Below are 26,118 nucleotides of genomic sequence, written 5' to 3'. Positions count from 1 at the left end.
CTAGGGCCATTCCTCCCCAGAAATGTCCGGGAACTTGCAGGTGCCTTGGTGGAAGAGTGGGATAACGTCTCACAACAAGAACTGGCAAATCTGGTGGAGTCCATGACGAGGAGATGCACTGCAGTACTTAGTATCTGGTGTGGCCACCAGCTGCATTGACTGTTACTTTTGATTTTTATGCCACCCCCCCCAATTGTTACATTTCTGTTAGTCACATGCCTGTGGAACTTGTTCAGTTTGTCTGTTGAATCTTATGTTCATACAAATATTTACACGTTAAGTTTTCTGAAAATAAACGAAGTTGACATTGAGGTGATGTTTAGAGTTTAGAATCATGTAACCAAAAATAGTGTTTAACAAATCAAAATATATTTGAGATTCTTCAAAGTAGCCACCCTTTGCCTTGATGACAGCTTTGCATACTCTTGGCATTCTCTCAACCAGCTTCACCTGGAATGCTTTTCCAACAGTCTTGAAGGAGTTCCCACATATGCTGAGCAGTTGTTGGTTGCTTTTCCTTCACTCTGCAGTCCAACTCATCCCAATCCATCTCAATTGTGTTGAGGTTGAGTGATTGTGGAGGCCAGGTCATCTGATGCAGCACTCCATCACTTTCCTTCTTGGTCGACTAACCCTTACTCAGACTGGAGGTGTGTTGGGCCATTGTCCTGTTTAAAAACAAATGACAGTCCCACTAAGCGCAAACCAGATGGGATGGTGTTTATCTGCAGAATGCTGTGGTAGCCATGCTGGTTAAGTGTGCCTTGAATTCTAAATAAGTCACTGTCACCAGCAAAGTACCCCCACGTCCAAGCAGAGATCATCCGTTCACCTACTCTGCGTCTCACAAATACATGGCGGTTGGAACCAAAAAATTGCAAAATTGGACTCATCAGAACTAAGGACAGATTTCCACCGGTCTAATGCCCATTGCTCAAGTTTCTTGGCCTAAGCAAGTCTCTTCTTATTGGTGTCCTTTTAGTTGTGGTTTCTTTGCAGCAATTTGACCATGAAGGACTGATTCACCCATTCTCCTCTGAACAGTTGATGTTGTGAAGGATTTATTTGGGCTGCAATTTCTGAGGCTGGAAACTCTAATAAACTTATCCTCGACAGCAGAGGTTACTCTTGGTTTTCCTTTCCTGTGGCCGTCCTCATGAGAGCCAGTTTCATCAGCGCTTGATGAGTTTTTGCGACTGCACTTGAAGAAACTTCAAAAGTTATTGAAATATCCGGGGTGACTGACCTTCATGTCTTAAAGTAATGATGGACTGTCGTTTCTCCCTGTTTATTTGAGCTGTTCTTGCCATAATATGGACTTGGTCTTTTACCAAATAGGGCTGTCTTCTGTATACCACCCCATACCTTGTCACAACACAACTGATTGGCTCAAACGCATTATGGCGGAAAGACATTCCACAGATGAACTTTTAACAAGGCAAAGCTGTCAACAAGGCAAAGGGATTATTCTACTTTGAAGAATCTCAAATATTTGGATTTTAACACACTTGGTTGCTACATGATTCCATATGTGTTATTTCATGGTTTTGATGTCTTCACAATTCTATAGTGGAGAAAATAGTAAAAACAAAGAGAAACCCTGGAATGTTAACTTTTGACTAGTACTGTACATTTTCATAGCTGTGTGGAGCTTTAGTCCATTGTCTGTGTAGGCCTAGATGTTTTAAAGTCATTTTTTTTGTAAAGCTGCAGTAGGCCTAAACTTTGTGGCTTGATGAGGATTTCTGAGTGATGTAGCTTTGGGACAGTAAGTACCGCAACATCAGTTTTTAATGATTGTTTTCACAAGCGCACTTGACCTCTTGAAGATGTAGCTCTGTTTCTTGTACCGAGCTTGAGTAGGTACAACCTGTGACAGATGGGGAAACAATCCTGATCATCATCAGTGCAGGACATTTAGGCTTTGGATCTCATTTTCTTTAGGAAGCTCACTTTTTCAAGTTTACTCTGTTGAGAATTCAACACCAATGTAGCCCGTAAATCATGCAACCAGATTTCTAGCTCAAAGCTAGGCAATATCAGGTGAAATACTAGTATTTTTGGCGGTGGTTATAGTTTGAGGTGATTTTCAAGGTAGAGATTGTAGGTGTCATTGCATTTGAATTACTGAATTTCAATGGTAGGGAGAAAATGGAACAGACTAAGCTGTGATAGTATTTGATATGTTCTTTGAGTATACAGTAGTAGCTATCAACAGAAGCAAAATAGTGTTTTGGGAAAGAGGATAAATCCAGAAAAACAGATCTTGCCAAAAGCTGGAATTAAGAGTGTTACTAACTGAGAAAAGCCTCTAAGAGGCATTGTGGACAACGTTTTTGCTCAACGGTCAGTCAGCACTCATGAATACACTGAGCTCAAGAACAAATACATTCAGGCTGGGCACATTCTGTTAAACGGTTTATTTTGTAAGTTTCTTAAGACTTTGGGGCATGAGAACATGGTTTTCTTAAGGGCACACATAATTATGAATGGAGCCTGGCAGCGTGACTTGCAGCTAGCCCGTATACTAAATAGCTGGCACCAGGCTGCTCTCGTAGGATGGCACTCCTCCACAGTAAACGGCTCCATTGAGGTGACCAGAGCCAGCTGGAGGCTTGCTCTCAGCCACAAAGCCATGTCCTGCATCACATTGAATAGGTGGAGAGTGCCATCTACATGTATGCCATGGAACCGCCGTTTTATTTGAAACTCTCCTGACTTAACGATCCTTAGTATCAATGTGCCAAGTTTGTAGTTAAGTGTAACTACGATACTTGTTGTTATCTGAAACCTTCCATCACATTCCAAGCCTTCTGTCCATGGTGAATTTTCACCTCCATTTTTGTCACGCCATATTTATTTGGTTGTGTTGCCTGTGTGTGGGGTCAAGTTAGAAGCGTCACAATGGATTAGGTGACAGATGGGCCGGTCTCAACAACACCAACATATTCTCTGATGGATATGTATGATAAGTTGTCAGTTATGCACCAAGGTTGAAACTGAACTATCTGTGCACTCTACAGGAAGTGTAATTTGCCGTGCTTCTAGTTTCACTCTTAAACATTTACTAGGTAAGGGTGGATTACCTCAAACTGGCAATTTTGTTTTCTGAACCATTTTGTGGAGCCCAACGTTTTTAGAGAATGTGGCAGTAATTCTAATCGACCTCACAACCGCAGATGACGGGGTGTTTCTCGATATGCATACTAACGTGTGGCACACCAAGTGTATTATCCATGTATGGTGTTATGTGGGTGAATGGTTTTCTGTTGTAGGGCTGGGCAATAAATCGAATGCATGTTTTTCCTGTATTGCAGGAATTGAGATTTTGTTAATTTCCATTTTTATGATCCTTTGTCCGCTTGTTCTCATGTTGTATTTTTGGTCTCTTCTCCTTCGCTCCTTCTGTGCTGTGTGCACTGTCCCATTTACACCAGAGATCTGTAAATAATGACGAAATGCACGTCTCCGCCCAAATGATAGTCAGGAAGGGAGGCGACAAGCTTAGGTCCAAAATAAGCCCATAGAAATGCATCATGAATCGGAAACGCTGCATGAGGCAAATTGTGGTAACAGCAGATGCTGACTGGTTTTCTGATTCACGCCCCTACCTTTTTTTTGACTGATTTCCTTATATGAACTGTAACTTATTGCATTTTGTGCCTTTAAAAAAAATGTTGTTTAGTATACAAGGTCAGTTGTGCAGGTATCTGGAATACAGGTGTTTGGCCACGTGCCCTTTGAGGGTTTGACCCTTGATTATTGCCAACAGCCTCTGCTCTTCTTGAACACAATTTTCTACCTGCCCATCTGTTTCTATCTCTCCCTCTCTCTCTGCCCTTCCACCTATGATGGTATGCCTAATTTCTGGCTGTGGGTGTATCCAAGCCTGACCTATGTCTTCTGTTTACGGTATGATGACTGTTTGTAACAGTTTTCAACGTGGCCTCAGAATCCCAACGTCTTTAACCTTTTGGTATTGTAATCAGGTGGGATAAATGCACTCTTTGTGCAAGGCCTTGGCACCCTGCTCCCCCTCCCAGTGCGATATGTGCTGACCCCAGAGGAAAAGAGAAGCTTCTTTGTCTGGGTTGGGAGAGAGAAAATACATTATTTACTGCCATGTGGGACTAGGGCTCAGGGGAATTCAGGCCCTAGTCAGAGAGGGAGAGAAAGGCGTTTTGTGTCTCTGGTCTCTGCAACAAAAAAAAGACTGATTTTGCTCAGTGGAAGACAATTCAGCGTCTATAGGACCCTGCCCATATTATCCCGGGTGTGAAGCCTGTTTACACTGACTCTGAGACTATTTTTGTTGCGGCTGAGCGACCCTTATTGCCTTAGAAGGGGGTTGTGGGTATTCTTATTTTTTTGGCACGCTCCAGTTTTTGGGGTATTTTTTGTGGTTTAGGCTACTTAAAATGAAATGTGATGCTTTCCTTCAACATTTCCATGCATTGTGATACCAAGTTTTTAATCATCACGTTCCATATGTGGAATAAGAATAACGGTGTATTTTGGTGGTTGAAACGAAACAAAAGACTCCGTGATGTTCTATGTTGGTCTACATCAGTGGTATTCAAAGTTGTGGTCGAGACCTCACTAGGGAATGGCAGTGGAGTTTTACTACACATTTTTTTTAAGACTACATATTCTTATGAAATGGGATACAAATGTTATTGAAAAATAATTAGAACCATTTTATTGAGTAAATGTAGGTATTGGTTCTCTTAGAGTTGAATGTGTAATGAATTTAAAGTTATTTGTTGTTGTGGATATCAAAATGTACAGCTTTGAAGGTTGTCATTATTTATATATATTTTTAATCTCACCTTTATTTAACCAGGTAGGCCAGTTGAGAGCAAGTTCTCATTTATAACTGCGACCTGGCCAAGATAAAGCAAAGCAGTGTGACAAAAAACAACAGAGTTACACATAGGATAAACAGAAGTACAGTTAATAACACAATAGAAAATCTGTATACAGTATGTGTAAATGGAGTAAGGAGGTAAGGCAATAAATAGGCAGTAGTAGCGAAGTAATTACAATTTAGCAAATTAACACTGAGGTAATAGATGTGCAGATGATGTGCAAGTAGAAATACAGGTGTGCAAAAAAGTAAATTAAAAACAATATGGGGATGAGGTAGGTAGATGGGCTGTGTTCAGCTGCAACTATCGGTAAGCTGCTCAGATAGCTGATGCTTAAAGATGGGGAGGGAGATGAGTCTCCAACTTCAGTGATTTTTGCAATTCGTTCCAAATCATTGGCAGCAGAGAACTGTAAGGAAAGGTGGCCAAAGTGGGTGTTGACTTTGGGGATGACCAGTGAGGGATACCTGCTAGAGTGTGTGCTACGAGTGGGTGGTGTTATGGTGACCAATGAGCTGAGATAAGGCGGAGCTTTACCTAGCAGGGATGGGATGGGGTCCCCGCTGATCAATTATTAATACTACTGCTCTACATGATGCTTCGTCTGACCCTTTGCCAACTGTCTGAACCCACAGTAACTTATCCAGCGTGGCATCCCAGGCCAACATCTATGGAACTCGCAGCCAAGCAGCACCAGCGGCTCCACCAGCGGCTCCAGCAGCATCCTCCTCGTCTTCCTCGTCTTCCTCAGCCTTCTGCCCCGCCCTCCCCTCCCGACACATTGTGGAGCGGCAGCCACGCATGCTCAACTTCCGGGTGGAGTACCGTCAGCGCACTGTGGAAGTGGTCATAGAGGAGGGCAGCGTAATCGGTGAGGCGACCCTCTCACCATAGACTACTCATACTATGGTTCCTACACTAACATTCCACTATGGGCCTACACATCACATACCCTTTCTGCTTGCTTACTCTGAGACAATGTGGTGTTACTAAGAACTGAAAATATTGTCAGTTCCTGGTAAAAGGAGTGATGTTGGTCAAATTAACTTCACACTAATGTATAGTGCATTAGTTTTTAGACTTTAATCCCTTTCTCAGAATCTAGACACTTGTAACCAGTATTGGAACAGTTTCTGTTGTGAATATAATAGTATTAAGAAGTCTGTTTTTACCCAAATTAATACGTTGCTTGTAAGGGGAAAATTGTCTAAAAATTATTAATTAAGCATATATTTGCGCCCTCATGACAGAAAATACACATAATGAATTCGGTAATTTGACTGCATTAAAAACTTATTTAGGTTATTTTGTGTAACCTGTATTTTACTGCCATCTAATGGTGAACTGCTGTTGCAATTACATTAGGTATTTCTTCCTTTATTTTATCTTTGTAGGGGAAATTAAACAGATTCTTGAGACAGAGCTTCAGGTCCCCGTATCAAAAATGCAGTTGAAGGGTTGGAAGAGTGGAGACCTATCTGACAGTGTGAGTATTGCCCTCAAAATAAGATTTCTTTCGATAATGGAATGCCTCTTCAAATGAGCATGTTTAAACCCTCTCTTTGCACCATTTTTAGCTTGATCTTAATTTATTTTTCACACACCGGAGTAGTTTTCACAAATGTCACCCACACCCATCTAGGGGGGATAGATGCAGTACTGCTGTGCTTTATTCATTTGTCCCTATGTCCTCAGATCATTCTGCAAAGTTTACACTTGCCAAAGAACAACAGCCTGTATGTGCTGACCCCAGAGATCACCCCCACTGCAAGCACCAGCCAAAACAGGTAACTAACTTCACTCACTTTCACTCACTCTTTGTTTTCAGTCATGTAATCTGTAGCAGGATTGTTGTAGAATAGGCCTACCCTCACTGTTGGAGATACCATCCCAGCAAAAGCATTATTGCCTCTTTAAAAAATAAAATAAAAATAGACACTGCCACTTTTTCTGATATGGAAATATGCAGTAGCATTGCCTGTTAGTGTTGCCCACATCTAAAGGACTGGTTTATCAACAGGATTGCAACACTTTGCCAACCAGAGGCGTTTACATACATGTTGAACACTAGATGGCACTATACACCTAATAATGGTAAAATTGTTTCTGGACTATATACCATCCATTAATATTATACCATAGATTTCAATGTGATTGGAATATTTTACGAATATATTTTACATTTGTGCACAGAAGGTTTCTGTCATTTATTTTGACATTTAAAATGAAAGGCTACTGCAATAGTCTCTGTAGTGTAAATAATGATTTTCATAGCTGTATTTGTAACCATTTCAGAGCTTTTATTGAGTTATTTTCCTATATCAATAGTAAAGCAGTCTTTCACTTATGTAATATCAAGAGACATTTGAGATTCATTGCGGGGGAACCATTAAGCCACTCTAGAAGGTCATTCTACCAAGCTGTATGAATCCAAGGAGGTTTTAACAACCTTTCCATCTGAAATGTCAAACTACTCATCATTGAGCTGTAATCCCATCACAAAGGCTGGTTTTGTGTCCGATCTGATTTCTCATCTGTATCAGCCAGGTAAAGTTCATACTAATAAGGAAATCCCACCCGTGGTCATAATGCTCTCTGGTGCACCTGCTTGCCAGCGTGGCACCAACCAATAAGGATGGTCAGGATTTGGTTGAACACTTATACAATCTTTATCTGAGCATACTTTAACAACATCAGATTTAACCAAATGTAGAGAGAGAAGCGTGTGAAAGGCAAGGTACTATAGTATTGCTTCTGTAATTGTTGATGAGATGTAGTGCTGTTGGTGTTTGTCAGTGGTCTGTTGTAACAGGAGGGGATGGATCTGTGTAATTATCTTTGCTGATTAGGGAGGCAGTCGGGGCCTAGTGGGGTTGCTGAGGAGATGGACACCTGGCACTGCCATGCATTATGAAGAGCCAGTCCGGCTCTACAGCAGTCACTGTGCACCGACTTGTGTCGGACAGGAGGACAACAGTCAAATTACAACTGGTCTCATGTTTCTTCCTCCTGTGTTTCTCTCCGAACACGTTGAATCAGACGCAGAGAGACTGGCAGATACTGGCATGGGTCAAGTATTGCAATGCCTTGTTTGGATACAGTTTTGTAATATCTCTCAGATATTTAGGGGGTTGATATCCAGAAAGAAAGAATGCTGCTGCTGCTGCTGCCGTTGGCTGTGCTGCTTTGATAACCAGTAAGTAGAGGTTTGACTGTGTAGGATGCAGCTAATGGCCATTTTTTGGATAACTGCGCAAACTGCTGTGTCTCTTAGTGGCACAATTTCCAATTTTCTGAGTGCTATAGCTATAATGTTCAGTGTTAGGAGCTCATTATCTTCCATAAACTATTTTGGTGGTGTGTTGGGGAGTTAGCGGGGGTGTGTGGCGACCCTGTTGTCATCTTTGCTGCTGCGAGAGGATGACGATCACACTTCTCAAAGGAGCAGGCCTCCTGCAGGGAGGGCAGGCAAGCCGTTAGCACAGCAGCATTAAAAATAACCTTCGCAGCGCAGTCACCGAGTTGCTAGTCTGCTGCTGTCAGAGAGCTGCCATTCCCACCTCTGCCAAACCCTGTATTAGGCCTAATACTGTACCTGCTGAAACGGGAGACTGACTAGGCTGATATGGCACTACTAGCAGAGCTACCTTGGTACTTCCTTTTTTATATCACACAGTGAACAAACAAGACATACACTTATACTGAGGAGGGTACATTCAAGCCTGTGTAACTCTAATTGAAATTAGACTTTGTGGTAGGTAGCACGCTGGAAAGCCAATGAAAGAAAGTAGAAGTTGGAATAAATTGCGTGCTTTTTTTTTGGCATTAACACTTTATTTTTTTTATATTACAACTTAACTGTTTTAAGTTGTGGAAGGCAATTAGATTTGGTGGTTTATTTATTCATTAATAATCAAATTGTCTACATAATGGAATAGACCATCTAGTATTTAGTACTTCACTAATATGAACGTATGTCCATATTTAATCTACTCATTGCTTGAGTTTAAAACCTAACATTTTACTTCTGATTAAGTTCCTAGCCCTTTGTAATAATTGGGTGCGGTTTCTGAAAATGAGACATAACTTAACAAATACAAGCCACAGTAGGCAATTACTTCTAAGCCGATCTCTGCACACATTAACCAAACAAACCAGTCAAATAGTTATCCATATCATCAGGCCCACTCATTTGAATCCTGTGTTTGATAATAAATAAATTGGAGATTTCAGTCAAGCTCTCACTCAAAGGTAGTTACAAATATCTACTCCTGAGCCAAACAAACGTTTTCCGGTGTTTCCCGGTGTCTGTTGACTGACTGAATATAGGAGGGTTTCTAGATGGAGCTAATCTCTTGCATAAATAATGTAGGGTGATGAATATTTTAATGTGACTCATCTATTTCTGTTGCTTCCAGGAAGTGTGTTTATTGAAGGTTATTTTAATTTGAACTCAATGTGAAATACAAATGCATCATTAGACATTTGGTATTTATTTGCCAGGTCCCTCCCTCCCCAGTCTGTTAACCCCTCAGAGATACTCATGCCTCAGATGCTGGCTGGCCAAAAGCATTGGAAACTATTAACAATTGGTATGCTGATTAGTCTTGAGACAAAATGGCAGACCAAGACATGCCAGATAATGGGAGATTGCGTATTTCCCTTTTTGTGGAGGTAGGATGGTAATGCATGTCTGTCTGCCTGTAGTTTTGACCTCTTTAGCTCATATGTTACAGATGAGATGGTCAGTGTGTGTATTGTGATGTTCTGAAGTGAAGGAAAAAGTGTGTGTGTGTCTGCCAGGGTTAGTTTAATAAGTTCTGTGTGTCTGCTCTGTGCCTAGGGACCCTCAATGAATCAGGGAGGCTTATCTCAAAATGAAACCAATCTGTTGAGACTCCTCCTCTTCCAAAACGGTTTATTTTCTGTCTATAAATCTAAGTGACATTTTACTCAGCGCACCTCATGCCATGTCAAGTACTCCTGAGAGGACGGAGCCTGGCCCGGTGTATCCATGTATAGAGTGCACTGACTGCTGAAGCAAACACTTACGTAACCCTTAAGCCCTCACAGCAGGACGGCCTGATGGGAGTCAAGTGTAGAGAAAACAGAGCTGAAAGCACTTTGTTGAGTCGGTAGTATGACCCCAGATGCAAAGATATTAATTCTCCACCGTAGGTTCCATAGATATTTTATCTCAATACGACCGACTTGCAGGAAGCCAAATAGCTAAATTAGAGGAGACAAATTCCTCACAGTATGGACCACATAGTCTGCTCATGTTTACTGTGTAAAGCCATTAGTCACTATTATTTTTTATATTTTTTATTGCGGTCTTCACAACGGCTTATGATAACGCTACAACCCAGCTACCCACTTTTCTCTTTCGCGTTTTAGTCTGCCAGCAACAATCAGGACTGTGTCCAAACAAATCATGCCGATATTAGTTCGATCCCCTGTGTGAGTCTCTCTCTCCCTCTCTTCTCGCCCCCTCTCTCTCTCTCCCTCTCTCTGCTCAACTCATTACATATGCATCCAGTCCTTCCACACCACACATTTTCAATCTTCCCGGTTAGCTACAACAAACATAACATTTACATATTGATATCGTAGTTTTAGTCAATGTAAATATGCCGTCATTATAGTACATTTGAGCTTCTGTTAACATAAGCTGGTCCAGATCTGCGCAGATTAAGGCAGTGCTTGCATAATTAATGTGTGCTACATATTAATTCTGACTCTCCTCTTCCTCCTCACTTGGATTTGAGCTCTGATTAACTGCCTGGCTTGAACTAAGCTCCCAATTCATATTCACGAACACAGACTGAGCGTTTGCTCAAACCGCTACTTAACCTCAACATTTATTATTAGGGAAGCTTCCAAAACTTGAAGCTCTCTGTGAAGCACACAAAGTATCTCCCTCTTATGCTGCACATATCCTCAGTCATTGCTCAAAACTGCTGTTTGCCCTTAAAACCCACTGGCCAATGTATAGGTGCAGAGAAAAGACCCTCTGACAAATCAATACATGCTCTTGACTTCCAGACCAGCCATGTGTTGTTGGGGCTGTGAACAGGCTGTGTGTGGGATGTCACTGCTGTGGCCCTGTGTCCTGGCCACCCCATGCTGGGTCAGGGAGCAGTCTAGCAGGCTGCTGGGGTCTGTTGAGCAGCAGAGGAACCCAGCACCAGGCAAGGCCTGCCTGGACAGAGACCGAGGAGTGGGCACGAGCCCCAGGGGAGACGCAGGGAGCCACGTCACTGCAGGGATAAGTGTCTGACAAGTCTTTGCTTGTTCTCTGCTTGACTCTGTTTAAAAAAAATAAAAAAATGTATTCCTCCCTCTCCAGCGTCCTCCAGGAGTCGTTAAATCAGAACTTCCTGCTCGTCATCAGCCACCGTGAAGCCCAGAGAGACTACAACCTCAACTTCCCCGGCAGTCGAACCATACAGGAGGTGGGTCTCCCTCTCTCTACACATAATGTCCTGTCAGTACTAGACGGGCCTCAAGATATGGCCTACCAGTAGGATAGTTGTAAGGTTTCATAATATTACACTTCTTAGAAAACATAACTGCCATCACTGAGTAGGAACATTTTAATATTTGAATTTACTCTACAATTGCGATTGCAGTTATCGTTTATTACCAAGTTTTGCTCAGACATGTTGCTACAATAGGAATGAATATCAATATTTGTCAAGAATGCTGAAGTTTACACAATTGTTCTAACAGCTGTGGTGCATTGCGTGCTTGCGGCGGCACCTCAACAGAGGACAGGTAGAGAGAGAATTTTTTTCTAGATCTATCCATCAGGTCCACAGTGCTAGAGACTGTCTAAATGGCTTAACGCTGTTTGATCTGAGGACAAATTGGCATTTGCAGGCAACTTTGTGGGAAATGTGTTTGTGTAGTGGGGGCAGGGAATGGGGCCTGCTCATTTTCTCTATCTGAAACCAAACACTGGATTTGGTAGCAGATGATGAAATATTCATACTAGGACCACCAGCTGCGTATTTGCCCTTTCTCTTATGACAGTCTTAGCTACAGCTCGGTTTGAGGGTTGAAGGGGGTTGGGTGGGTGGACTGCCATGTAGACAACACCATCATCAGTGCATCAGTTGCTCTCTTCATCCGTTGCAGCTTTATCCTCAAGTGTTTTCACTTAAAGTGAGCTCAGAGAACCAAAACCGTGTTCTATTATGAGGATGCACCTCTTCCTCCTGTTTTAATAGCGTATACAGATAGAGATGAAATGCCTCCATGAATTATTAATGGCAGGAAGTCTCGTCCACGTTAAGTGTAACAAGCTCCCCATGGACTGATGGTGTCACTGAAATCCCTCCTCTCCAATGCGATCGATGCTGGGGTACATGGCATACTCAAGGAGTAGCCTCCTTTTGAAGTTTGAATCGGATCATACTCAAGTACAACTGTATCACCATTGTGGTAGAGTTATTTTCATGTTGTTCTGCACATGTCAATGGCAGCATTTTGCTGCTGGTGACTCTAGCGATGCCAAAGTGCCAGTGATTGGTTATTGTTTCTGTCTCTCATAATTAGCCAAACTGCAGACAGACAGTATTGTTGTGTGGTGCTGGTGCATCAGTTAGATTGGTTTCCTAGGTCCCAGCATCCCCTGCTCTCAGTGCTGCCGCCTGTATGGCGCTGGTGACCATTACTGTAATCAGCCTACTTTACGGGTTTGTAATGGTGCTAATTGAAGAGATTAATACAGCAGTGGCGGAGTGGGGGCGGCCTCTCCCCTTCCTCAGGCAGATGGTTTTGATGAGCGCCCACTGTGAACCTTAAGTGTTTCTGCTGGGATTACAAACACTGAGGAGGGGTCCCTGTTGTGAAGAGGGGTGTGAGGGGGAAAAGAAAGGAGGAAGAGGGCTGGTAGCTTGGTGGGGGAGCTGGAAAGGGGACAAAGCGAATTCAAACAGGCCTCCATGTCCTCATGCAAGCTTGTCTTTAGGCATTCTGTTGCCTCAAAAGAGAAAATGAGGCCCAGCACCTTTACCCCTGTACCACTATCTGTGGTTCACTGCTTGTTGGGCACTTATTTACTGTTTGGTCAATGTTTTTTTTTTTTTTTTTTTTTTGCATCAAAATTTGTAGAACATAAGGCAGAATGCAGGTGATGGTTACAGGTGGAAAGCTGCTATTTGTATCGACAAGTGCCAGGCCTAAATAACATCAAAGGGTTTTGGAATACTTTATAAAATTCAATTATTAAAGTAAGTAGTTCAGGGAATGATGTAGTTTTGTTCGTCTATATTAATTTACTTGCCAAGTGAAAGTACTAAGGGATTGTATTGCGGTTATGATGGAGATCTGAAACACCAAATAAGAACGCAACAAAGAAGCAACACCATATTCAAAGATGCTGGCCACTCCCATTTGCCCATTCAGTCCCCAACACCGCCACATATGGAGTCCACTGCAAACCATCTCCCCCCATCCACTTTTGTCTTAGTTGAAGATCAGCCAATGGTGTCTGCTTGTGCATATTAATGGGGAGAGAGTCCTGTCCTCTTGTTTGTCTTTTCCAAAAGCTCTGGCTTTGCCTTGTGGCTCCCAGGGAACAGCTCCCCTCGCTCGCCACAGTTCGGCCTCGGGGCTTGGGCTCTGATTGGCATTCCCAGCCAAAATGTGGGGGTACGCTAAGCTGGAGAGCAAATGTTTGCCAGGAAAGTGGCGGGTAGAATAGGGGTGGCCGACGGGTCTGGAGTGTCCGTGACCAGACGAGTTGTCCGGGGGATTTCTCCAGCCCCTGCCGTTTCTACTTTGCAGCTGGAGAGATGAACGGAGGACAAAAAAGAAAGAGGGAGAGATGGAGAGGGAGAGACTGAAAGAAAGGCATCTGGTGCTGGAGAGCTTGTGACTGTTTAACGGCAACCTTTTCTTCTCTTTGATTTTGCTCCAGCCAAGGATTACTAGTACTTGGCATTAAGAATGATTAGATCATTAATGTTTCTGTGTATATCGCCCCAAGCACTGTGATATCGAGGACATGCTGGTCTCAGCCTTAACAGCAGGGAAGGGACATTCTTTGTTATGTTATTAACACTTTATTTTTAAGATATGTGTAATTACAGTGGATAATTCATTTTCATTCTGTCCTGACAAAGTAGGCTATGTAAAATGACACAGCCGCAAAGCATTTGTGACATGAAACAATTTTTTTGCATTGTCTGCCGGTCTTTTACTGCTATTAACTTTTTATAGGAACAGCTCTCTGGTTATTACTCATACATAAAGGAGTTTAGGCTATTAGGCTATATGTTGAAGGTGCAATATGCAGAAGTCGCTCAGCCATTCCCTGGTTGCTAGAATTCTAATAGTTTGCCTAATTTCTGTTTGTGACAAAACAAGAAATGTTTATGTAGAGAATCATTGTACCATTTTAATACTGCTGTGAAATATCTTGTCAATAACCAAAAATACTGTATTTTCAGCTGTTTGACACTGGTGTCCAAAACTGAAAGTACAAGAGGCAAAAACAAACTAAAGAACGGGAAGCATAGAAATGGCGCACACAGAATAGATCTACCGCTTCTTAGACTTGCTTTCAATGCGAGTGACAGATCTATAACTCACTTTTCTAAGTGACTTTGGTCGTCAACCAAAAAGTTAAATATTGCAGCTTTTAAGAAATAGTACAACTTGTCTGTTATATTATGAAGTATAATCTGTAACAATTAACCGATATGCATCGGTCCCCGATTCAAATGTTTAAGATACAACCCCATCGGTCCCCAGATGTTTAACATTTCCAAATGTAGCATCAGTCATAAAATTAATTCAAATGTTAAGAATCGCTGATTCACTTAAATCTTCAGCTCATACTACTTTCTGCCTTCTGAAAATACCTTTTTTTTTTATTGTAATTTTTTACAACTGATGCATCCTCTACTTGAGTCGAATTTAGCATGTAACTGTGACAGTCATTGATCTACAAGTCATTTTGCATGCCGAACAACACGAGAACATGTAGCTTGGTCAAACTGTGCACTGTGCCCAGCTTTGCGAGCTGAGCAACGCGAGGTAGGCGGCCTGTGCCTGATCTTGCACATCTGCGTAGCACATTCAGCATTCAAATGGTGAAATGGCTTGCGCGATATTAGGCTTTATTAGTTGAGTGACAACCTATGCAATTTGCTAGGTTTTTGTTATATATGCACAGTTGAACATTTTTATTTTACCAGAATAAAAGTAAGCTACCGGAGACAAAACTCTTATCTGGTTTGACCTGCTGAACTGGGTTTACAATGATTTTTATTTCCATTGTTCAGGTGGGGGGGACATAAAACAGGCTACATTGCCACCCGAATGAATGTGTTGGACACCATCCCACTCCAGCCATTCCCACGAGCTCGTCCTCTCCAGTTAACGTGCCGCAAACCTTGTGTGCTAATAATCTGGTCAAATCAGACCCGAATCAAACTGCTCTTGAAAGTGAATACAATTCTCTGAAAGACAGGGGGCAGCATTAGACAGCACTGTTATCAGTGTGTTAATATCACTGGCCCAACTAGTAACGGGATGGACTTGATTTGAAAACTTGATTGTTATTCAGTGTTGGTCAGCAGTAGTAATAGTAGAATGCTTTGGTGAAAGTACAACTTTTTTTTACTGAGTTGGGTGGGGGGGTTTGTTAATGATCTCTAATTGGAATGCCCAGCAAAAGACTAGTGTATATAGAGGTCACATGGGGAATTGTGAAAGGCCCAGTGGAGTCAATTGTTTTGTATTCTATTGTACAACAGCTGATGAAACCAACACTAAAACTGTTTTATTTTTTTATCTGGGTTATTTCCTGATTGTATTTTCAACTAGCAACTAATCTACACAGGTCCTTCTAATCAGCAGGTTTGCATGGCTGGGTGTTTCGGTTTAGGCAGTAAATTGGTTAATTAACCAATAACAAAGCGTTACAAACCTTTCTGCCAAAAACAGTTTTCAGTTTTCCACTCCCCACTCAGACCACTCCGAGACAGTCTTACCAAAATTGTGGCTTAAATGTCTTAGCAAAAAACTGTCATTTTTTAAATGGACAACTGTTACAGTAAGGTATGTATGTTACCCAGAAATGATTTGATATTGATATAAAAAAATTGAATTGAATTGGTTCTTATTTTAATGTTGGTTCTATTTAGCCAGATATCAATAGTAGAGCCCGACCGATATATATTGACCGACATTATCGGCCGATATTAGCCTTTTACAGAAATATTTGTCAGTCTTTATTCCACAGATAAAGCACCAATATTCTATACATAGAATGAAGAAATGTCTACTCATTTGCGGTCATTTTGAATCTTTCAATGGCTGCCTGAAGAGGGCGCTCTACGAGCAGCCCATTGAACATCATTCAGCCCATAAGTCACAACATGAGAATGCGTGGGCATGGTGGTTTGACTGATTAGCTTGCCAGCGACAGTGTATTTGAATAAGTAAATAATCAATAGTACACTTCACAAAGTAAGCAGGCCTGTCCTCATCACATGCTCGCTGGGTTACAGTTAGCTGGCTAGCTAGCCAGCAATCTACTGTAGTTAGGCTTTTTCTAGCCAGCAAAGTAGTTAGCCTAGCTAGTAAGCAATCAATCTGTGCTACTTATATGCGACCGCTGGACTGGCGCCAATGTAAACACAGACTCATCCTTGATACAAAAATAACACTGTTACTGTCTGGGACTATTATGTTAGTGGGCTTATTTAGTTTGTTTTCTGAAACATGCAATCTGCAAAAAGCTAGACTAATCTGCGCCAATTATCTTTTAGGCCATGTGCTTGCATTCATGTGTTAAGATTGTTAGCTAGCAGGCTGGCAAGCTCAATTAGAATATGTGACTAAAACCAGTGCAGTGAGCATTTTTGTGCATGAATGTTTTCAGTTATCAGCTAATTACTTTTGCAGTTGACTTGAAATACAGTGCCTTCGGAAAGTATTGAGACCCCTTGACTTTTTCCACATTTTGTTACGTTACAGCCTTATTCTAAAATGAATTTTAAAAATATTCCCTCAATCTACACACAATACCCCATAATGACAAAGCAAAAACTGTTTTTTAGATATTGTTGCTAATTTATCAAAAACAAAAATATCAGATTTACATAAGTATTCAGACCCTTTACTCAGTACTTTGTTGAAGCACCTTTGGCAGCAATTACAACCTCGAGTCTTCTTGGGTATGACGCTACAAGCTTGGCACACCTGAATTTGAGGAGTTTCTCCCATACTTCTCAGCAGATCCTCTCAAGCTCTCGGGTTGGATCGGGAGCATTGCTGCACAACTATTTTCATGTCTCTGCAGAGATGTTTGATTATGTTCAAGTCCGGGCTCTGGCTGGGCCACTCAAGGACATTCAGAGACTTGTCCCAAAGCCACTCCTGCGTTGTCATGGCTGTGTGCTTAGGGTTGTTGTCCTGTTGGAAGGTGAACTTTCACCCCATCCCGAGGTCCTGAGCGCTTTGGAGCAGGTTTTCATGAAGGATCTCTCTGTACTTTGCCCCGTTCATCTTTCCCTCGATCCTAACTAGTCTCCCAGTCCCTGCCGCTGAAAAACACCCCACGGCATGATTCTGCCACCACCATGCTTCACCGTAGGGATGGTGCCTGGTTTCCTCCAGACGTGATGCTTGGAATTCAGGCCAAGGAGTTGAATCATGGTTTCATCAGACCAGAGATTCTTATTTGTCATGGTCTGAGAGTCCTTGAGGTGTCTTTTGGCAAACTCCAAGCGGGCTATCAAGTGCCTTTTACTGAGGGGCATCTGTCTGGCCACTCTACCATAAAGGCCTGATTGGTGGAGTGCTGCAGAGATGGCTGTCCTTCTGGAAGGTTCTCCCATTTCCACAGAGGAACTTTGGAGCTCTGTCAGAGTGACCATCGGATTCTTGATCACCTCCCTGCCCAAGGCCCTTCCAGGATTGCGCAGTTTGGCTGGGCGGCCAGCTCTAGGATGAGTCTTGGTGGTTCCAAACTTCTTCCATTTAAGAATGATGGAGGCCACTGTGTTCTTGAGGACCTTCAATGCTGCAGAAATGTTTTGGTACCCTTCCCCAGATCTGTGCCTCGACACAATCCTGTTTTGGAGATCTACGGACAATTCCTTCAACCTCATGGCTTTGTTTTTACTCTGACATGCACTGTCAACTGTGGGACCTTATATAGGTGGACCTTTTACCACAGGTGGCGTCCAAGTTGTAGAAACATCTCAAGGATGATCAATGGAAACAGGATGCAGCAGAGCTCAATTTAAAATCTCACAGCAAAAAGTCTGAATACTTTAAAATATATATATATATATTTTTTTATACATTTGTAGAAATGTCAAACCTTTTCGCTTTGTCATTATGGGGTATTGTGTGTAGATTGCTGAGAATGTTTTATTTAATACATTTTAGAATAAGGCTGTAACGTAACAATGTGGAAAAAGTGTTCACTGCCATAGATTGATACTTCTAAGTTGTACCTAAGAAGGTAAATTGAACAAGTGTTTTGTTTTATAGAGGATATAGTTCGTAACATAACAATTTTTCTAAATCTCAATTCTTCTATTTAGTTAAGATGTCATAGTTTAGAGCAGTGGTCACCAACCTTTTCTGAGTCCATATCACTTTCACAGTCAAAAAGCATGTCAATCTACTGCCCAGAAAAATATTTTTTAAAGTGTCTTAAAAAATGTAACATTAACCCAATGAAAACAGTTCTGCACGCATGAGGTTTGACCAGTAGGCTTAATACATTAGCACAGCATATTGGCTATATGCCTGGCCTGCCAGTATTGTTCTTCGCAGACCATAATATATTTCAAAATTTGCGCTTTGACAACAAAAGAGAAGGTGCTATAGCACTTGCGAGGCACACCTTAGCATAAATTGAAATAATTTGCTAATTTGACTTTTTATTTTACTGGATTAATGGCACCTGCATCCGATTGTCATTGTGCTTTCGAGGCAACAGGGATCTTGGAAAAAACGGATAAATCATGACATCAATGAACTTCAAGTCGAAGTTGGATGACCTTCCAAAACAATTTTTCCCATCTTGTTTTTTTTCCCAGTTCCCAATTGTCTGGAATGCACTAATGTCAGATTTCCAAGTCCACAGTTGTTTGCAACACGGCATTAGTCTCAGCGGAGGGAGAGAGATCGCAGCAGAGGATCCGCTTCTCACGGTCCATGCTCTCTCCTTCCTTTGGTGAGACTGACCGGAGAGAAGGGATACAGTCTTCCTCTTGATGGTGAAACTCGAGTCGCACCACATCTGCCTTAGGCACAAATTCATGTTGTTCCTATGACCAGAGAATGTGAAATACTCATTGATATTAAAATACGATGGCCTGCTCATAATAATAAAAACACAGGTCTATTGACAGGCCTAAATTAACACCTGCCACCTGCGAGTTGATTTTGTTATTGGCTGGTAAAATGTCTATTACCAGCCACTTTGGCGGGTGGTCAGGGCTCCACAGTGCGAATACATTTATAATAAAATGTTTCAGTAGCTGTTTTCAAAGTACTTGTGCTGTTTTGTTTCATAGCGGGTAAATGAATAGCACAAGTCAAAAGAACTACGAATCCTTTGTAGCCTATTGCGCTGCGCACAGGCATAACAGTTTGTCTAATTTACTTGAAACAAACGTCTGCTGAAGTGAGAATTGTTTTTATTGGCTATTTACATTGTTTTGTTCTCAAGGTTGCTTGTTTTTCTATGTTTGAGTTTCAACTGCTATGAAAGAGAAGACAACGCTTCTAGTCAGACTCAATCTCACAGGCACCAATATGACTCGAGTGTAGTGATGGGTTGTGAACGTTGGGAGCCGGCTCACATATCAGAAGAGCCAAATCTATTTATAAAAATATTTGTTAAAAAAAATATATGTAGGAATAATTTAAAATAATTTAAATGAATTGAATTAATTAATTCAAAGTGCGAAAAAAAAAAATATATATATATATATATATATTGGCCTAACTGCTCAAGTGCACGCACACATTTGTTCTGACTGTCTGCTCAGAGTAACAGCCACACGCTTAGCAGCCGAGGAGAGAGAGAGGAAGGACAGCTGTGAAAACAGCTGGAAATAGTCTGAAGCACAGTGGCATTTGGATGCATTTTAATGATGTCGACAATGTTAGAGCACAGTAGAATTTGCCAAAACAAAATCTCATATAAAGCTGGTTCTACGCACAAGCTACACCGGCATATGCGAACTGTGCACCCAACTGTGAAGCTAGCTGTAGCGGAGCTTCGACCAACTAGCGGGCCTGCTAGTGATGGTGGTGGAGCCAGCACCTGCACACGTGGAGATGTATCCACTCAGTCAAGTATGTGTACTCCGCGACCCACAGTAACCCAGTTTTCTATGGACCAGTTTATGCCAAAGTCTGTCTGTAGCAAGACAAGGCCAAATTGATATTGCATTGGCTAAAATGATTGCCACCGATTTCCAGCCATTTTCGATCGTGGAGGACAGAAGTTTTAGGAATTATAGCTATAGTCTAAATCCAATGTACACAATTCCAAGCAGGAAAACCCTTTCAAAATCACTTATTCCACAACTTTTCGAGAGCACACAGGCTTCAGTGTGGGAAAGAGTCCAAAAAGCTACTGCAGTTTGCCTTACCGCTGACTGCTGGACATCAAGGGTAACCACTTCTTAAATGTCAGTTACATGTCACTTCATTGAAGATTTTTCAATGTCTAGCTGTCTTCTGGACTGCTTTGAGTTCAGCGACAGACACACCTCAGAGAACTTGGCAGAGGAACTGTTGAGAGTGGCCAGATAATGGCATGCCTTGCCCACACAATCAACCTGATTTGTAAGATGCTCTGAAGGTGATGAAGCCCACTGTGGACAAAGTGAAAACAGCTGTGGAATACTTCCACAGGAGCACAGTAGGTGCTGAAAAACTAAAGTCTACACAACGCCAGATGGGGATGCCTGAGCTAAGGCCTAAACAAGACTGCACAACAAGATGAAATTCAGCATTTTATATTTTGAAGCGGTTTCTTGAGTCAAAGGATCTCTACCCTGGCCATTGTCAATGCACCTGTTGATGCTCTGACCCAGGAGGAATGGGAGGAGGTGTGCGGAGTCCTGGAACCCTTTGAGCAGGTCACTGTGGAAATCAGTGGAGAGAGCTACAGTAAGCAGCTATTACTACATATGTATATGAGCAGTAGACGAGAATGTAGTATTAGAAGACAAAACATGAACCTGAACTTATAAGTTACTGTTCTCTTTTTTCAGCAATATGACAGCCTCAAAAATGATACTCCTGTGTAAGGGTCTGCAACGAATCACAGCCAGTCGCCGGAGAGAAGCAAATGTAACCACAGGACGTGACCGAGTTGATGGACACCCTATGTTCATCAATGGACAGAAAGTTCCACAGAAGGGAATATAATCATGTGCTATCAGAAACTGTTGCACTTGACCCCAGGTTTAAGAAGTTAGCCTGCAGTGATGCCAGAGCGATTGAGGCTCTTCAAAGAATAACCTCAGCAGCAGGGAGGGACAGTCCCAGCTGGCTCAGGCACCCGGGCAACAGGAAGAAGAGGGATCAGATGGAGCAAAAGCACCAGCAGTAGTGCCACAAACGTCTGCTGTTTGACGAGAGAGCAACTGGGGTTGCAGCATGAAGGAATCCCTCAGCAGATGCCATAATGGATGTCCGATCCTATTTGGCGCCTCCAAATAGGATCTGCAGATCCTCTGAGCTGGTGGAAGAACAAGGCCTCGGTCTACCCGCGGCTTACTAAAGTCCTGACAGGGAGACTGCATAGTGGCCACATCCGTTCCCTCTGAGAGGGTCTTCTCGAAAAAAGGACAAATAATTACTGAGAAGAAACCGCATCAGCCCCTCAAGTGAGGCAGCTTGCATTTCTGAATGCAAATTTCTTATAAAAGCAAAATATGGCCCGCATTGCTGTATGCTGCTGGTTATAACATGGCAATAAAGAAGAGAGAAGCGGGACCAGTTTAATGTTTTAAGTGGGATGCTGCAGTTTTGCAAATGATTTTTCTTTGATATGGTGCAATATTCTATTATGCTGTTCAGATTGTATTAGTTTTGAATGGTTACATTTATAAGCACTTTGTTTATATACATTAAAAAATTATACTTTAAATGCAAATGTTTTGTAACCTTTTTCATAAACCAATACATTTTTAAATTGATAATTGAATTAGAATTGTTTTAATACCAATCAGGCAAACTGTTTGACATGAAAATATACAAAACATATATTTTTTTAAAGAGCTGTTTGGGAGCCAAAAGAGCTGTCTCTTTTTGGTGAGTTGAGCCGGCTCACTGAAAGAGCCGGAATGCCCATCACTACTCAAGTGGCGCAACCACGGTAACCCCCCGCCCTTCTTACGGCTGAAGTCCCGTTAACGGGATCGATTGGACAACAGCCATTGAAAGTGCAGGGCGCCGAATTCAAACAACAGAAATCTCATAATTAAAATTCCTCAAACATACAAGTATTATACACCATTTTAAAGATACACTTGTTGTTAATCCCACCACAGTGTCTGATTTTCAAAAAGGCTCTACGACGAAAGCATACCATGCGATTATGTTAGGTCAGCGCCTAGTCACAGAAAAACAAAGCCATTTTCCAGCCAAAGAGAGGAGTCACAAAAAGCAGAAATAGAGAGAAAATGAATCACTAACCTTTGATGATCTTCATCAGATGACACTCATAGGACTTCATGTTACACAATACATGTATGTTTTGTTCGATAAAGTTCATATTTATATCCAAAAACCTCAGTTTACATTGGCGCGTTATGTTCAGCAATGTTTTGCTTCCAAAACATCTGGTGATTTTCGCAGAGCGCCACATCAATTTACAGAAATACTCATAATAAATGTTGATGAAAATACAAGCGTTATACATGGAATTAAATATATACTTCTCCTTAATGCAACCGCTGTGTCAGATTTCAAAAAAGCTTTATGGAAAAAGCACACCATGCAATAATCTGAGTACAGCGCTCAGAGACCAAAACAAGCCATGCAGATACCCGCCATGTTGTGGAGTCAACAGAAATCAGAAATAGCATTATAAATATTCACTTACCTTTGATCTTCATCTGAATGCACTCCTAGGAATCCCAGTTCCACAATAAATGTTTGTTTTGTTCGATAAAGTCCATTTATGTCCAAATACCTCCTTTTTGTTTGCGCGTTTAGTTCACAAATCCAAATTCACAAGGTCGCAGCCAATTAGTTCAGACGACAGTTCCATTACAGTTTGTAGAAACATGTCAAACGATGTATACATTCAATCTTTAGGATGTTTTATCATAAATCTTCAATAATATTCCAACCGGACAATTTATTTTCCTTTAGAAAGGAACAGAGTTCATGGCATTCTGCCAGACACCTGACTCAAACAGCTCTTATTCGCTCCCCCTTCACAGTAGAAGCCTGAAACAAGGTTCTGTTGACATCTAGTGGAAGCCTTAGGAATTGCAATCGGACAATGTTACACTCTATATTGGATAGGCAAAGACTTGGAAACCTCAGATTTCCCACTTCCTGTTGGATTTTTTCTCCGTTTTTTGTCTGCCATATGAGTTCTGTTATACTCAGACATCATTCAAACAGTTTTAGAAACTTCATAGTGTTTTCTATCCAAATCGACTAATAATATGCATATCTTCGCTTCTGGGCCTGAGTAGCTGGCAGTTTACTCTGGGCACCTTATTCATCCAAGCTACTCAATACTGCCCCCCAGCCATAAGAAGTTAGAGGCAGTGGATTTAAAAAAAGTTTTATCTCATCTGTGATATTTGGTTAAACGACTCCGGTCACAAAAAAAAAAAAATAGCGGGCCAATAATATTTTGGCTGGTAAAAAATCTGCATGGCTGGTAGATTTGTTTCCATTTTCTTTTTTAAAAATCTACCTGCGACAGTGGCTGGTGGACCCAAACGTTAATTTGATGCCTTAGCTATGGATACATTTGGCTACTCATTAAATTGTGGCTGCAGTGTGAGTGGAAGTAGAGAGAAGCGAGTTTTGTTTGGACAACCCCTCAGAAATGTCTGAGGGAGTCAATGGTGGTGACATGGTTTGGCCAGCGCTTCCCACAGTTGTGTCAAGTTGGTCTTTGAGGTGTGGACCATTCTTGATACACACAAGAAACGGTTGCGTGTTGAAAAACCCAGCGGCTTTGAGTTCTTGGTACAAACCGGTGCGCCTGGCACCTATTACCATACCCCGTTCAAAGACACATCTTGTCTTGCCCATTCACCCACTGAATGGCACGCATACACAATCCATTGTCTCAAGGCTTAAAAATCCTTCTTTAACCGTTCTCCTCGCCTTCATCTATACTGATGATGAAGTGGATCTAACATCACTTGGTCAGTCTGTCATGGAAAGAGCATGTGTTCTTAATGTTTTGTACACTGAGTGTATAGGAGTATGAGATTGGGCTGGCCTGATAGAGTAGGTCTGGTTAAGGTGCCATGGCCTGCTTGCAGTCATCAGGACCTCTGTATGGGCATTAGTTTGTTGTTTCTCTAAGGCTGCTTTAAGCTCTGACTGAAGACGCTTCATTACAGGCTGGGCGCTAGTGTTTACGCCTGCCTGACGGTCAGCACTCGGAGGAGAAATCCCTGTAGCCCTCTGGTCAAACATGGATATTACACTCTATAATAACACTGGCCACCTAGCCTGACCCCACTGCATGTGTTTTCGACTTGCGTCCTGCTTCAGAGAAGAGAGAATGAGTTTTGAATATCATGATCCCATGTCAGTTCTTATGTATAAACTTTTACCAATGCAGGTTCAGGATGGTTCTTATCAGTTGACAACCCCAACAAAAACACTTGTCTGCAGTTGAAAAAATTAAGAAAAATAAATATGGAAAAGCACTCTACTGAGGGATGTTTGCTCCGCAATCATTTCTGAAATGGTAGTAGATGTTGGGGCTCTGTCTTATACCTTATTAACTAGCAATTTGCTTTAGATCAACTTGATATTAGCAGATTGGTCTGAAAATGTAATCGAGGCTCATTTTGAACTTGAGAGTTCACACACTCCCCATAGACTAGTGTGAGCGCTGCATGCTTTGCTTGGCATCCTCTGTTTTTGTAACATTCTTGGAGTTTCCACGTCTATGGGCACGAGCCTTCCGTCTCACCAAAGATACATCTCCCTCTGAGTGTTAGAGGGAGGATTTGGCTGTGTGTGGAGGGAGCTTTCCACCACAATGGCCAGTTTGCTCAACATCAGTATCTGCCCCCGCAGGGTAGTGCATTCTGCAGGCGTAATGCGCTAGAATCCAGCGACCAACACGCTCAGACGACGCCTGCTTTGATCACCCTTGGCCACTGCACATCAGGCTGGCGTTGGGCTTTAAACCAACAGGCCAGGGACGGTTGAGCGTGTCGCTCGGGGACGCTGCTAACTGTTTAAAAGCATGGAATGTTATTAAGTGCAAATACACCGCGCATGAATGGGAGAAGAGAAATACTGTTAATTTCAGAGCGTGGTTCTGTTGTTCCTGGGAATTAAGCGAGGCATCCGCAGAATGCAGATAACATGGGGGCTCTTTCTCTGTCCATTGTGCCCTCCCGCCATCTTTGTTATTCCCTGTGATGCTAAAGTGTGTGGCTATCTCTCGGTCTCCTGTGAAGGTGTGGAAGGAACTGTGAAAGCTATGCCGACAGCACACACTGATGTTTTGTCTATTTTTGTCTATTTACTGTTTTTATAGTCTGGTACAGCTTACTTACTGATATTTGCTGTTTAAAATTTGTTTGCTTCACGTTTGATAAACCTGAAATGATTTTCATAATTATTTGCCATTGTCATTTTTTTCAGGTGAAGAGGAATGTTTCAGACCTGATAAACATCCCAGTGCGACACCAACAATGGGAGGGCTGGCCTGCTTCGGCATCTGATTCAGTAAGGAAGAAATACACACCATGTCTCTTGGGAACAACAATTTTGTCTCTGGCCTTTTATAGCTGTTGTTCACCGACAGTCTTGAAATGCATGAGGAAAATGTGTTCCCATGTTTTCATTTCACAATATATCTCGTCAAAGATGGTCTTCCAACAGGCCCATTTGACATGTAGGTCTTTATCTGCTGAGCTGTCATGATTTAAAGGTTCAAGGCCCTGTTAGTTTTTTCCATGAAGGCTAGGCAAAAGCCTATTATTTTACAATATGTAGTGAATCCTAATTGAGAGAAACTGTTCAATGTTTTCAA

General features: G+C 41.9%; 1 protein-coding gene across 2 annotated transcripts in view; it reads left to right on the top strand.

Annotated features, from left to right (window-relative positions):
* Window positions 1-26,118, top strand: part of LOC139406625 (FAS-associated factor 1-like) — an 88,060-nt gene that overhangs the window by 11,363 nt on the left and 50,579 nt on the right. For both annotated transcript variants that reach the window (XM_071149430.1, XM_071149429.1), the window contains exons 4-8: window positions 5,504-5,739; window positions 6,263-6,354; window positions 6,564-6,655; window positions 11,218-11,323; window positions 25,728-25,811. In XM_071149430.1, coding sequence (XP_071005531.1) covers window positions 5,504-5,739; window positions 6,263-6,354; window positions 6,564-6,655; window positions 11,218-11,323; window positions 25,728-25,811 — 610 coding nt within the window. The remainder of the gene's footprint in view (window positions 1-5,503; window positions 5,740-6,262; window positions 6,355-6,563; window positions 6,656-11,217; window positions 11,324-25,727; window positions 25,812-26,118) is intronic.

Source organism: Oncorhynchus clarkii, chromosome 4, assembly GCF_045791955.1.
Source record: "Oncorhynchus clarkii lewisi isolate Uvic-CL-2024 chromosome 4, UVic_Ocla_1.0, whole genome shotgun sequence".
NCBI lineage: Eukaryota > Metazoa > Chordata > Actinopteri > Salmoniformes > Salmonidae > Oncorhynchus > Oncorhynchus clarkii.
Note: the sequence above shows the minus strand (reverse complement) of the source record. Positions and strands in the feature narration are given on the sequence as shown.